The sequence below is a fragment of the Cystoisospora suis genome (assembly GCF_002600585.1).
Source record: "Cystoisospora suis strain Wien I chromosome Unknown contig_99, whole genome shotgun sequence".
NCBI classification, from domain to species: Eukaryota; Apicomplexa; class Conoidasida; order Eucoccidiorida; family Sarcocystidae; genus Cystoisospora; species Cystoisospora suis.
The window spans coordinates 792-15,732 of record NW_027152901.1 but is presented as its reverse complement, the minus strand read 5'-3'; the positions used below and the strand labels follow the sequence as shown (position 1 = coordinate 15,732).

Genomic DNA, 14,941 nt, shown 5'->3' with positions numbered 1-14,941 from the left:
CTGGCTGGGACAACCATACAATATTCCCGACACTACAGCCGGCCAGTCGGAGTGTGGCTGAAGGAAAGAAGCCAGCAATCATCGACTGTGTACTGTCTGGAGAAGAGTGAAAGCATTTTGTAAATCGACACGTACCCCCGGGCCCCCTTCAAGCGGTGGCTGAGACAGAAAGCAGTCGGACTGACACGGGGAACCACCCGTACTACAACGCCGCAGGAAGGCGGCCGATTCGAGGGATGGGATTCACTTCGGCGAACAAAGCCGAATGCGGCCCGCCACAGAGCAGAAAGGCGTAAAAGGGTACTCCGAAAGGGTGACACTCCTCCTGCACAGCAGAAACGTGAGGAATCCGTACCTTGATAGCCCTCCCGTTTTACAGATCGGTCCTGGGGGTGTTTTTTAGTGCACGTTGGTTTAGCGGTGCCCCTGTCTAGGCTGTTTTCTCTGCGAAGGCTGGAGTATGCGGAGTTCCAGGGTCGGCCTCTGCGGAAACATACACCACGCCAGAGACCGGTGTTTCTTTTTCACGGCTGTCTCACCCCTCAGCATACACCGCATACAGAAACGTGACCGGTGTGTGTTTGCCGTCTTTCTTTTATCCTTCATTTATCAAGAAAGGCACCCCTTTCCCCAGTCTTGTCACGGACACTTTGAGAGCAAAACAGCTTTTCCTTTTCACTTCGACTTTCCATACTAGTAGGCGACCATCCGTGATACCGCGCATTCCAACAGGATGACTTCGTCTCACTCGCTTAGCAGAGCACACGTTCTATCACTGGCCCCGCCGCCGCAGCTCGCTTCAGTGATAGTCTGGTTTAGTATTTTTGTCGGCGTGACACAAGTTGACCGTTCGAAGGCTCAGCTTGCAGGGAAGGTGTATATGCCACGGCTGACGTGGGATCTGCATAAGCTGGGCGAAGGACACCACACTGTTTCGTGGGGTAAAAGTGTGTTCCCGGGTGAGCAGTATTTCGTCCCTAAGCATGACGGTACCTCGCGTCTAGTGATTCTGCCCTTGTTCACCCAGTACCTCCCGAAGTCACAGGTATTTGTGGTGGGCGCGCAGTGGTGCCCTGGAATAAGTAAAATCGATGAGCAGAATGCCTTGGAAACCAAGGAGGCGAAAGGAGACAAACAGTTGATTGGCCACAAACTGAGGAATTTCAACTGCAAGTTCGTTCTCTCGTCATACAATTCCGGTACAGGGAAGCATCTGAATACGAGGGTGCTGAGCTATGCCGCGGATAACGCTGCCAATGCCGTACCTCTTGGATTTTACTCACACGAGCCAGACGAAAGCCCAAGTGACCACAGCAACGACGTGATGGTATTCTACTGGCACCAGTCTGTCAACTTCCGTTCGACTGTTTGTATTCCGAAAGAAGGTGCATTCTTCCGAACAAACGCCCCGGACGGGCTTCTAGTCTCGACAGCCTATAGGCGCGCGTTTGGTGACAGCGAAGAACAGGCGAAGATCGATCCTCTGTCCACTAAAAAACACTTTTTGACCGTCAACTTGCCAGTCTGCGATCAGGATAATGCCGAGTATCTCCAAGGCACGACAGCGCTAACCTACTACAATAAAGGGCCGATGATGTTGGTCTTCGAGAAGACATCGTACGACCGAATATTCGACTTTGATCCCCTACCGAAAAGCAAGAACATCTGCATGGAAGTTCCTTTTGACCCATCCGTACAGCTGGGGAGATACTTCATAGCCCGTTTTACTGAAAGGGAAGTCAAAGGCCTGCATTCAGTTGACGATCAGTGGATCGGAAGACTTGTGAAGCCTACTCGAAACTTCTCACGCAACACGATTGTTCGCACTGAAAAGAACCAAAATGGTAATAATGTCTTCACGTACTACTTCCTCTTCTTTGAAATGTTGTATGATCGAAAGACGGGTTATCCGTGGCAGACCTGTACGGTGGCGCGTGCGGACACAGCTGAAAACCAATTCAGATTTCACACGACGGCCTGTCTAAGATGTGCCGACGGCGGACTTCTCTTCCTAGCCGATGATATGCCAACTTTTGCATGGACTGTTTGTGCTGATGACTCGCCCAAGGACACCCCGTATGACAGGGGACCGTCTCTTCTTCTTCGGCAGCTCGGGAGAGGAGGAGTAGAGAAGGAAGTTGTTGTCGCGACGTCCCTTCTGGAAGCGAACGCACCTCCACTGTCGTTCGCGAAACATCATTTTTACAATTGGATTCGCGATGCTACCGTCATCGTTAACTCCCGGAGAAAGGATATCCACGCATTCTATGTTTGCGACATGTACCCCACCTTGGAAGACCTTCGCTTCGGTCCCGTCGCCTACTCTCAGTTGAGTTACAAGGTTCTGCATTTGGGCGAGCAAGGCTACCTTGAACTGCGCCACCGGCCAGTGGTGACTGAGGTATTCACTCCGGAACTTTCCAACTTCAGTGCTGTGCTTCTGGATATGGAAAACGAACTGTTTATGCTTCTCTACGAAAACGCAGTCGACCAGGTTTTCAACGCCTTTCTCTTCACAGGTCGAAATGGTGGGACGATCATAGAGGGCGCCGATCTGATGTTTCCCGACGCAAAACCAGAATCGTATAATAGCCTAGCGTATGGGACAAGATTTGAGATGGGTCAGAATGGCGTCCCGTACAAAATCCAACTGAACAGGCCCACAGTTGCAGATTCCTTGAAAGACTTCGGGGCCCCTAGTCTCCCGGATGGAAACTCTTCTGAATACGAGTATTTTCAGCGCCTCCGGGCAACATATTTCGAAGGATCCTGCGAAGGCACGTAAGTTCCTTCAAGTCTACGTCTCGGTGCGGCACCGGTTGAATAGCGCTTGTTGTACCAGGCGCGTGTCAGGATTTCCCTAGAAGCGATGATTCTACGGCACACCGGAATACTGTGGGGGTGGGCATGGGAGTTAGACCGTTCTAAGCAAGTCAGAACACAGCTTGCTATAGTGCCACCTACCGCGGATTGGTGCCCTCCTGGAGGGTCCCCTAGAGTCAGGTGCTCGGGCAGCAACACTCACGACGACCTGAACCTGCGGCGGGATGATCTTCGACTCTGAGCGTGTTGGTCTCAAACGGCCGTGCATTAGCGGCACGTCCGGGAACGGCTCGAAGTCCGGCGGACTTCCACTGCTGAAGAGAGTCACACAGCGCTGAGCAACATCTCCACTGCAACTGTCCCTTGCGGTTATGGTAGGGTCCGTTGAACCTGTGCATGTGGTATTGGCAGAGTCTGTCCCTGACCGCCACGGCTATGTTTCCCGTCTCGATCACCTTCCGTCACTCTTCAGGAAATACTTTAGCGCACCTAGTGCACCTGTGAGTCTGAACCTGGCTTGTATGGCACCCCGAGGCTCTTTGCGGCCCATCTGCGCAGTTACGATGGATCTGTTCTCCCGTGTCTGCGTCAGGATCCCGAAGAGCTGTAATACTGCCGTGTGCCGGTGACTGATAATTCCATCGTTGAGTCAGCTTATAGCTCTATTTCCTAGACGGCTCTCTGAGTGGAGCATTCGATTGCCTCTGCGCGCATCTACCCAGGTGGAATCCCCCGCTTCAGCATGCGCCATGCACGCCCGACTGTTTCAAGTTCCAAACATTCCGCATCCGCAACGGGACTCCAAACGCGGCCGGCTGTCCGTGGGAAGACGGTACTATCCGCGCAGTCCAGTGTGCTTCAGGAGGCTGCAGCTGGGTCAGATTCGATGTGACCGACTCTTTCTTACGCGGGTCTGTAGACCACGGCATCAATACTACAGGTGCACTTTTCACTGCCGGCAATGTAGCTCCCGTCACATTCGACTTCAAAACGATTGCCGATGTCTCTGAAGTCCTTCTCCTATTCAATGGCCGCCTCGGTGAGGAAGAATTCGACATTGAGATCTCATTTTTGAATGCTTTAGGACAGGAGTTCAGCGCCACTTCAGTCCGGGCGGGCGGCCACCAGCTGCCCGTCGATCTGCCTTTTGACCGTACGTACATCCGCCGATGTAATCACTACGAAGAATGTGCGAAGAAAGCAAGACATACACGGACAGGAACGGTTGTCAAAAGCCCGCCTCTACAAGTCCACGGGGCCAAAGCTGTGAGCATCATCTACCATGGGCGGACAGTGGGGACGGAGCTGCTCGAGATCATCGTGAAAGGCCGTGAGGAAAAGTCCGACTGTCCTCCCCACGGCTTTTTCACGGACCCTCGAAAATGCCCCCAAGACTCCGGCCTGCTCATTCCTCAAAGGCTAGCCGACCTTGATTGTCAAGGCTTTTGGACCGAGTGGACCACATGCGACCACTTCTGCCGTGAACTTCGATTTTTCTCTCGCTCGAGAGACCCACTGCCGGGAGGCAAACCGTGTCCACTGATGGAGCACAGACCCTGCGACGGTACGAGAGTCCGCACCCGGATGTGACGATAGCGAGATCACCGGTTGTCTTTTTCCCAAGCGGGGCGCAGTGCGTGTAGTGAAAACCTGGTAGCTTCTTGTATTCTGTCGGCTGGCCAACAGCCAACAGCCATGTCGACAACCGGGCAACGCCATGTCGCGCCGGCTAGTGGGCCTTGTGCCAGTCAAGCCTCTGCCGCTGTGAGGCGTGTAGTGTTCCGCTTGGGGCTGCCGACTCCCGCGTTACTACCGAGCAGAACCAAGCAAGTATAGTCCAGGAGTACGCGCGCCGGGCCAGGGTAAAGAGCGGCGCCTCCTCGTTTTCTGTCAGTCTTGCTCCGCGCTGAGGCCGGGTAAGAAGGCACGCCTTGGAAAAGATACGTGTAATCCTCGTTCACATAGTACTGGAACCGTCTCTGCAGAGCCTTTGATATGAGGGCTTCCGTCACAAGGCTGAGGATGTGGCCCGATACAGCATGGGCAAGGAAGGGGGCCTGATCTATGCGGCAAACGCGACCCGTCGCCTATTTCAAAGCGCCGGTATTAGCTGTGCGGTCTGGGCACCCAAGACACACACGATCCGTACCCGAACAAGGGACCCCTCGCTGCTGAACTGTAGGGCCCTCAAGCTCTAAGCAGATGAACTCTTTAGAGACTGTGTCTGGAAGCGATGCCTGGTAGAGGGATTGTTGCAAAGGAAAGCTGATAACCACACAGCAAGCAATGCTAGGGCGTCATTTGGCGCCTTCGTGCGTGAACCTGATGCGTACAGAGGGGATGTACTGCAGAGCAGCGGACGTGAAATACCAGTCAGTAGTGGACAACCTGAAGGAGCGGCAGTGCGAAGTTGAGGTGGGGGAGTGGTCGGACTGTGTGAATTGTCGGGAACTCCAGTACACACACGTTCTAATGCAAGCGGCCAAAAACGGGAAGGCGTGCCCAGAACACCTCATCGAAACCCGATTTTGCAACCCAAGGTGCGAGGAGCTTTTCTCAGCTCCTCCGACAGCCACTACGACCTCGGCAACCACTTCTAAAGGGCCCACGACGGCCACGGCGACAAGAACGTCTGCAACATCGACCCCAGCAGCGGCGAAAGTAAATGACTACGTCATTCTGGCGATCGTAGCCGGTAACGCGGCACTGTTTGTTCTTGTTCTTTGTGTCAGTTGTTGCTTTCTCCTCTCGAAATCGAAACAGTTCCGTCAAAGCCTCGAAGCTAAGAGAAAGGATTTTCAGCTCAAGAAGGATGTTTTTCGAGTCAGACTTGAGGCCGCTGCAGCAGTCCAAGCTGCGGTCCAGACCGCGGCCGAAGCGAAACAGGCCTTGCAGCCTCGTGCAGTGTCGTGTGCTGCTCCTGGGCAACACACTGTCGTCCCTTCTGCCTCTCTACAACCGAAGAGACAGCGTGCACGCCAGCTGGCTTCTCCGCGAAGCAAAAAAACACTGTTTTCCTCGAATCGAGGCAGTGAAGCTGACGTTGTGACGGTGCGTGGGTACAGCCGTGGCCACTTCTCAGGGTCACTGCAGAAAGGAAATTCCGTCAAATGAGCTTCGCAAGCTCACTTGTTCACGCCACCTTTCTCACGCAGTGAACGGGCCACGTAGCAACCTCACAAAGCCGGCGGCCCGCCGTGGACAAGCTAAAAAAGTTTTACACCGGAGAAGCAGCTTGTGCTTGCAGGCTCGTGTGGAGCTGACCGCCGTTCATGAATCCTGTCCGGAAGGGTTCGTCGCACAAAAGCAGGTAAAGCGCTGAGATGCGAGAAGTAGTATTGTTGGGGCTCGCAATGCGTTGTCAACAAGTGGTAAGTTCAGTAGTAAACAGCGTTTTGACGAGATTGTAGGGCGACGGTTTGTTTCTCGTGTGCAAGAGTTTCCCACTTACACTGGAACTATTCTGTGAGAGTCTTCGCTCATGCCAATCAGTGTATCCACAGCGCCATGATAATTACTCTCTCGAAGACCCGAGTGCGCCGTTCGCAGGTTACAGAAAACGTCAGGACTCCGAACAGTACGGCCCCGTACCGTTCGGAGTCCTGAGAGACATATTCGGCTCTCGTTTACTCTCTGGTGAAGGCATAGTGATTGAGAACTTTTACTTCTGTCTTGATTCACCTACACTATAGCTCCGCAATGCTTCCCTCTTTCTTTCAACTGACAGTCTCAAACCGCCTGGGTGATAGCACATCTTCCATCGCAACGCGTGTCTCTTCGGATATTCGGTTCAAACGCCGGACCCGATGAATTTCATGATTCTTCAAAGGAGAATGAGCATGAAGTGTTCATGATAAGCCTATACACCCAGTCGTTATCGGTACATACAGTGATGAGCAAGAATGGAGACATCGGTCCGCTGTCTACGAAGTGCGTAGCAGGCAGCCGTTCAGTCCTCAAGAAACTCGGGCCTCGATCAGTGAGTGCGGTATACGCGGGAGTCGGGTCGTCGGAAAAAGGCGACCATCCTCTGCTGCCACAATCTATCACCCTACGGGAGTCCTCGGAAGTCTGACTTACAGGCCTTCACAATACTCGGTCAACAGATGTCGGTAGACTTTTAAAAAAAGGCGGCGCGACAGCAACACAGCCAGGAGATTGTTTTATCAAATTTGTCATGCCTTCGCCCACTCGACCTCTCTCGGTCTGTTCCGCTTCGCTACGGCACAAGTCAGTTTAACTCTCTCGGAACACCTCGAAGAGAGCAGATGTCAAGAACAAGTGCAGCCGCCTAACCCCATGAGCGCTAGCTTTAGTTCAAAAATAAAGAAACATAGAGAAGGCTTCAATTCGCGGAGCCGGCGGCATAGATGTCTTCTCAGCAACCGGCCGCCGTCTTCTTTTTTGTCCTCTGCTTCCTTCAATGCATTCTTGCGCTTGGACAAAACTTCAGATCCACAACCACCCTGTCACATCCAGATAACTGTGCTCACCAGGAATCTTGGCGGGGGGGTTCACACACACAACGAAGTTGTATGACATGAGCACTCTCAACGCAACACTGGAAGAGGCATACCGGATGATCCACCCTCGCAGCAGCCTAATACTCACTCCAGCTTCCTCAGTCCACACAAGAAGAAAGTCATTCTTTCGTTCAAAAGGAGATGCTGTCTACTGGCCTCTCTGGGTCTTCGAGCTTCCTTCTGCTCTCCAGACTTGCGGTCTGTATCTTCTACGAATTGCACAGGCCCACTGCTTTTTTTTTTTTCTTGGTCTTCTGGCTTGTTGGTGCTGCCCTTCTGATTGGTGAACAGAAGGAAACAACTTTTCCAAATATATACCCGGCACTTGTAGACACGGCCAAAACAGGATTACTGCCGGAAGGTCTTTCTTTTCAGCAGCCTCCTCGCCCTCACTTCGCCACCTTCAACCATTGCGCTGTCACCTTCCACCAAACTCTTGTCAACTGTGTTTCTCTCCGAGTCTGACCGTTCTTGTTTAGCATCAGTGTCTTACTTCGTCCGCTGCCCCCAGGGAGGGCGACCCCCCTTCGCGTCTTGCTTTTCCAGAAGGCTACTCTGCACGCCAGTCTGCCCTTCTTCCGCTCCTGCTGTCTTTCTGTGAGGACCCAGCTGCTCTATTTTCCCCTGCCGCTGTTTCTACCCCCTGGGTGTCTGGGGCAGAGATGAGCTGCCTCAAGGATAGCCGGTTTTTCATTCCCGGGAGGAATATGAGAGATTCCTTCATCTTCGACTTCGCACCAACGGAGTGTGATTTCATTCTTACTCCCCCGCAACGGAGCAGTAAATTTTCATGTGGAATCACGACCATCATATATCGGGTCACAGTTACTGAAGCCCGTAACAGCTGCAGGAGAGGCAACAAGCCTATCGCGTACAAACTTCCGAGCTAGCGTCCCGTGCGGGGCGCCCGACGCCTTGAGAAAACACAACTGCTCATAAGAAACGTGGGTCCATACCTCACACAACGAATCATTGTGACACAGCTCATAGCATTTATATGCAGAAATAACATTAGGAACCATTTCAAGATCATAGCCCGTGTAATCATGTCCTGTATACAAGCAAGGATTAGACCGGGGAGGCGGACAGGCTGATGACGTAACTGTGGCATGTCCATCCGACATCCTCATGGCCGGGGGCCCACCCGCCGTAGAAGTGCCCGGCGGTGAGGGCGACGACTGACAACACCGCGGTCCGCTGATATGTCCTACAACACTAAGCTTTTGTGCTGCGTCCCATTTCAGGTAACATCGACGTTTGATGGGTACATAGGTAAATGCTGTGCATCCGTCCGTATGCGTACAGTAGGCCCGGCACGCTTCGACGGATTCACACCCTCTAAACGAGACGAGATCTCCGCCCCAGAAGTCAGTGTCTTTCTCTAGACACAGATTCTCTGCATTGTCACTCTTACCCTTATCACCACGGCTTTTCTTTTTGCGATTACGCACGGCGGAGGTTCTCGACAGTGTCTGCGCCGTGCTCGATAATGGACAATCAAGAGGCGCAAACAGTGCGAAGGATCTATTCTCGCGATAATGTCTGTCCGTCAACGAAAAGGCGCCATCGCCGCCATCTGGGGTGTCGAATCGGGCCAGGCTAATTTGAACTCGCTCTTTCGGTGTCTCTTGAAAGTGGCGAAGTGAACACGACCCTCTTAGATGATGCGGAAGAAGGTGCGAGCTAAAATAAGAATAATGAGTACATCCTTCAGTTTCTCTACACAGCGATTCGCATGCCCCTCTATTCTCAACCCCAGCTCCTACATAACGCAGTTCTTCTCCATCCACGTAGTCCACATTGAATTCGTAGCAGTATTTGTCTGGAAACAAGAAGAAAATGGAACAAAGACAGCCGCCTGGTCTGCTTTGTCAAGGAGACTCCAGTACATTAAAGGACGAAATCGCCAAAGATCTCAGAAAAAAATCCTGCACCTCCCTAGAACCGTCCTCATCAGACGAAAACTCAATCTCAGATAGGAAGGAAACACCTACGCACTATCCTCTACCTCCCGTCATCCAAACTTCTCTCATTGCCGTCCTTCCCTCTTCTTTACCCCTCGCATGGCTTACGACTCCTACCCCACCGAAATGGTCTTCTTGACAAAACGTGGTGGAGGACAACTCCGGAGAACGATGTCGTGCCGCACATCTCTCCTCTGCCCCCTGAAACTGCACTGCTGCGATCACGTGTCTACGAGAAAGGAGTCTGGAAACCTGACGACCATTTGTATTACCGTCACTTATTACGTCATATACAACTTCGTGTATTCTGATGTCTCCGCGAGCCGATCAGGAGTTGGCCACTCTCGCTGAGGGTTTGGATACACTCTCTCAACAAACTGCATGGGCTACATCATGCATACACATCTCCAAAGAATCCCTTCCAACGTAGCTTAAGAACCGAATGACTGATTAGACCGACAGCCCTTTCATGACCAGCCATTAGCAGATGGAAGATATCAGTCCGCCTTCCTGCTATTCCAACTCACACTGGAGTTCCTGATACTCAATACGAACAGCGAGACTCCCGGAAAAAACCATAAACAATCCTATCACCAGACACCAGCTGCTCCATGAATGAAGTTCTTGTAGACCACCCGCAGCCTCCGTCCCTCTTCCCTACCCGCCAGGTTTCTTTTTATCTGCCCACGTACAATGCGGGAGGGGGGCCGGGAGTTGACATACCCTTACAGCCACGGAAAGAAACTGGGTCACTGCACGTACAAATGCGCACAAGGAATACCTATTAAGACGTTTCCATCCGTTCCCCGAGTCATTCTTCTCTTTCACTTCCAGTAAGTACGAAGAAGAAACGGCCAATTCTTTTTTCTGTCACCTAACCTGGACAAGGATTTTCGGGTGAGCTGTCACACTCTGTACAACAAGAGACTCCGAGTGCAGAGTTAGCACAAATTCCACCTCGCGTCGGACCACAACTCTGTGTGAACCGAGCTCCCAGAGGGAAGGGTAGGATCAGGGCGTCGCATATAGAAGGGCTACCCGCACAACCTGTAACAAATCAAAAATGAGCCTACAGGGATCTCAGCTTGTCCGTTCAAAGAGCAGACTAGTGCGCCAAAGAACAGACTATTTAAAAAAGCAACAAGAATCTGTCAGGAGTCCAGACACGGTGAACAAACTAAGAGCTGAAAGCGTGCAACGAGCTTCTTAAGTATCTGTAGGCACTGCAAACAACAGGGAGAGAAACCACGCCTGTGCCTCATGTACATCTACGGAAAGAAAGTAAGTAAGCAACTTGAACAAGGCATCTTATGATGTCTGATGTGCAGCCTTTGTTCTGTAACTGTCACCCGACATGAAATGTCTCTCCTCCTAGACACGGGTACAATTGTTTATACCTGCACGCCTGCATTGCTGGAGGCGGTGAACGCACGCCCCGAAGCGGTTATCACCCTATCAAGTCATGCCGGTGTCAATCGCTCCCTCAGGACAGAAGTCTGGTCTATAGCTGAGTACTCATACTCCAGTGTTTACCTGTGCGCACAGTTACGTCCATAGAAACAGGTTGATACTCTACCGCCCGGAGGCGTACTTTCTGAGTACAAGAGTATATGTATGTATATCTGAGGAGAGCGTTACACGCAGATAGATACACTCCGGAATGTGTCTGCGCAGTAGTGCTTGTGATAGAAATTCAACAAAGAAGAGGAGACGTTAAGCAAGACTCACTGCACTGACTCTCCGGCTGATGTTACGAACATACGCGAGAGATCCCTGGACTAAAAACGTAGACAAGCACTCACCCGTTTGTGTCGCAGTGGTGATGAAATCAGGAGGAGGAGCGTCTGGAGTGACTGGAGAACAACTCCTGGGACCCGACACGACGAGCGAAGAACGTGTCTTTGAGGGTTGTACAGGGGTCTTGCTCCGAAGAAGAAAGCATGATCCCTGAGGGGGAGGTCGAACAATCAGAAACGAAAAGGCGAAGAATGCAGCGGAGACCACTTTGAGGAAAAAGTCGAAACGATCTCCTGTGTAGCATCACCACAAGCACGTGGGGAATATACGACTGGGCTGGACCTCCCTGAGTATCAGCTCGCTTACTACACGTATATCTATTACCCCACAGAACTACCCCCACTCTATTCAGTCTCTCCTCTTTCTCGTTGCGGCCCTTTGGTGATCTCCTAGACACACCCACTCTCCCAAGCTCTTTCCCGAGTATCGCATCTAGCAGAAACAATACTCGCGTGCCTGCTTGGACAGCACGTTTGACTCTGTTCCTCCTCTCCGGTTTTCTAGTAATTGTGTCTTCGAGCATCATCACCTACTGGAGGTGTGTACGATTTTCACTTTGCGAAGGGTAGCCCACTTTTCCTGGCTACTACAGACATAAGTCACCTGCGAAGAGACGGAGAGCTTACTGTGGGTAACCTCGCAGTTAGGCATGTATGAGTATGAATGCACGAAGCCACTATGGATGTTTTCTGCGACAGAAGAAGGAGGCTACCGTTTCGAAAATACAGCGCGGAACTCGAACAGTAAAGAGAACGAATTGGCGAGGGAACTTACTTGGAGCCAAAGAGGGAATAGTGTATTCCTCATGAAAGTAAAAAAGCTACATTCGGGAGAAGCTATTTTACACAGAGCTTGACAGTGCGTCGCTGTAGGTACACCTCGCCATACAATCAGAAACTCGCTTCCTGGACTATATCGAACATTACGCTCAAAGCACGAGTCATCACCCAGTGGTAAAGAGCTTGCTTCTCTTTGGCTTGACAGCCAGTCCTCTCGAGACAAAAACCCCCGGGGCCCTTCTGCCTGAGCTTGTTTCAAATCTGTGCGTCCATAAGCACAAAGAACACGACAAACAAGGCACCTCTATCCGTGCACGATCTATATATGATAAATGTCCAGGCGGGCCAGTGGATACCACAAATGCTTCTCGCTGCGTACCTCTATATTTTCGTACACATCGATGCACGTATGCGTATGGATACATCTGGACACGCGAGTATACACATGGACGCATACTTGTACATGGGCACACATATGCAGCAATGGACGCATATACTCACACGGAGACGCGCGCACAACAGGCATCAGCGGGGCGCAGATGCAGAAATTCAACGGTGCGTGTGCGGCTTCGTTGCTGTACAATACGCCGCTGTACCGCCTGTCTGCAGCATGTCGAAGTTCGCCTTACGTTGGCAGATGTCGGGACATATATTCGTACACACTGGTATCAGCAGTGTCACGCGGATGGCTACAGGAGTAGATTCACGCGGGTATGTGTCTATGTGCAGGCAAGTGCACATAAAGATACTTTGTGCACGTCACACAGACGTGCTCACGCGTCTCCAACAGCGGTCCCTTCGCCATTACTAGCTACACCTGACTTGTCATACGCGTGCGCTCACATTACGTACACGTTCAGATGGATACAATGTGCGTGACGTGTGCTTCCGTAGACTATAGACTCAGGAAGACGGCACGCATACTTGAGCGCAGAATAAAGAAGGAAGGTCTCACACGAGCCCACCGCGCAAATGGCGAAGAATGGGCTGTTGGGAAGGCGAAAAAGGACCGGAGGTGAGAGCAGTCTAGTGCCGGACAGCAAGATCGCCTCTTCTATCTCTCTAACTTTTCCTGCTGCTTCCCCCTCATGCGGTACTTACTCGGACCCCCACTAGTGACATATGTTTAGACATATATGCCTTCAAGGAAAAAAAAATAATCCAGAGTTTGGGAAAAACACACAATCCAGAGGTATGGATGTAAACGAAGTCTAGGGCCATACATCTAAAGGCTCCTCCTTTTCGCTCCGTCTTACCTTCAACAGCGCCAGTGAGCGCTCCCATCAGACCTCTGAAATCTGTCCACGAATCGACAGGGATCCACTCGCTTGGTGCAATCGTCTGGGGGCTGTCCAGGTGCTTGAAAAGTTCTGCTAGTCGACGGCGCCACTCAGAAGAGCTGGCTCTCTCCTCGCCACTCAAAGGGAGAGGTACTACGTTATCCAGGTGCCTCCACCTGCCGCGTTTAGTGAAAGTCCGTGGACGGCTTCGTTTCGTAGGCTTCGGTCCTTCTTCTCCCTCCCTGTGTGTTCGGGAGTCATCGGACCCGGTTGCGGGCGTTGCAGCAGAAACGCCTTCGGAAGATTTCACTGATGATTCAGCTAGGGGTACAACGACGTCTGCTGGGGGATCTTGTCTTGAGGAACGACCTCCCACTCCTGCTGCACCTGGTACATCACTCTCGATGCTCGTTTCCGGACTGGACGAAGGAAGACGGTGGGAACCATTTCTACGTTGCCCGTCTTTCTGTCCGCTAGGCTTAGATTTTCTTTTCTTGCGCTCATCGCGGCTCCCGGAACGCAACTCGCTCTGTTCGCTTGGCTTTTTCTTTGACTTCGATGCCTGGATGACTGCGTCTTGCTTCCTTTTTCCCGGACCAGCCGCTTCTTTTTGGTTTTGCTTTCTTAACTGCTCTTGTTCTCGTAACACAGGGGATTCTTCCAACAGCCCTTGTCGTTCCTGACCTACGACTGTCCTCTCATTCGACGCTTTTTGAGGCAGCCGGTCCTGTTTTCCAAAGTGCTGTAGCTGCTGTTGCTCTCTTACCTCTTCGCCTCGCGACTCCTTTGGCTTCACTGGCGGCTGTTGGCTCGGTTGTCCTTCTACCTCCTCTTGCCTCAATCGGCCCTGTCCCTTCAAGTCGACTCGGGGTTCTTCAGTCGATCTGCGCAGCGGAGTATCGCCTTTTTCCACCGGCAGCTGCTTTCGGTGTTGGCGTCTGTGCTTTGTCAGTTCCTGACGACGTTCTGTCACCTCTCCCTGTCGCAACGTGTCTTGCCAGGAGAGTTTCTCTCGGTATCCCGGTTGAGCGCCGTCCCGTGGGGGCTGGCTCTCCCCCTGTCCCTCTCCGACCTCGGGCCTGACTTCACTTACGCCGGACTGGGTGACAGGCATGTCAGAGGTCTTTTGTGCAAGCAGCAACGCGTCTTCCGGACGGACACTAGCTCCAGATGCTCGCTTTTCCTTTCGTCGCCTCTTCTTCTCCAGATTCTTGACGTTGTCCTGGTCTCTGGGAGTCGGCACGCTACCGGGGATTGTGCCCTCCTGAGACGAACCTCCGCCAGGTTCCTCTTCGACCGTAGGATTCGTGTCCTGAGTGTCAGCCGGCACGTGAGATCCAGGGGCTGCTTGCTGAACCACCGATACGTGACCAGGAAGCACGTTGTCAGCTGAAGAAGCATGATCACCATTCCTCTTCTTTCTTCGCCTCTTCATCTTCCCCTTCAAATCACTCGCCTCCCCATTCTCCGCCGTTGTTGACAAGCTAGCGACATGCTGTGTCGGGTCAATAGAAGCACCGACAGTCTTCCCGTCTACCACACTAGTAGCGCCGTTGCCGCCTGTGTCGGCACCAGGCGTCTCAGGAGCTTCTGCCGCGGCGCCAGGCTCAACCCCAGCCACCTCAGGAGCTCCTGCTTGGGCAGCCTCCCGTTCATCTCGCTTCTTCTTCTTTCTTTTCTTCTCCTTCCTCTTCGGATTGCTGCCATTCGCCTCCTCTACAGGAGGTGGCATGGTATCTACATCGTTACCTTCAGTAAAACCACCGGTAGCTGCC

At 52.3% G+C, this 14,941-nt stretch overlaps 2 protein-coding genes across 2 annotated transcripts; one reads left to right on the top strand and one right to left on the bottom strand.

Moving 5' to 3' along the window:
- Positions 1–880: 880 nt before the first annotated feature.
- On the top strand, positions 881–5,874 carry CSUI_000217 (uncharacterized protein; the record flags this gene model as incomplete). Its single annotated transcript, XM_068060451.1, has 3 exons — positions 881–2,781; positions 3,546–4,387; positions 5,159–5,874. Coding segments are annotated over 3 exons (3,459 nt in total), but the record flags the coding sequence as incomplete, so codon positions are not given.
- A 468-nt stretch (positions 5,875–6,342) lies between these two features.
- CSUI_000216 (pan domain-containing protein) lies at positions 6,343–14,940 on the bottom strand. The gene is made up of 5 exons (XM_068060450.1): positions 13,143–14,940; positions 11,882–12,147; positions 11,113–11,257; positions 10,190–10,357; positions 6,343–9,168 (listed from the first exon to the last, which is right to left on the bottom strand). The coding sequence occupies exons 1-5, from the start codon at positions 14,896–14,898 to the stop codon at positions 8,135–8,137; spliced, it is 3,369 nt and encodes a 1,122-aa protein (XP_067927571.1). The 5' UTR covers positions 14,899–14,940; the 3' UTR covers positions 6,343–8,134.
- Position 14,941: the final 1 nt, after the last annotated feature.

Bases quoted from the DNA above. Each gene is read 5' to 3' on its own strand.
- CSUI_000216 (XM_068060450.1), bottom strand. From the start codon at position 14,898: ATGCCACCTCCTGTAGAGGAGGCGAATGGCAGCAATCCGAAGAGGAAG. The intron at 11,258-11,881 runs GTAAGTTCCCTC...CCTCCCCCTCAG, and splicing joins TATTCCCTCTTTGGCTCCAA to GGATCATGCTTTCTTCTTCG. The intron at 9,169-10,189 runs GTTAGGTGACAG...TCTTGTTTCCAG, and splicing joins ACCCGAAAATCCTTGTCCAG to ACAAATACTGCTACGAATTC.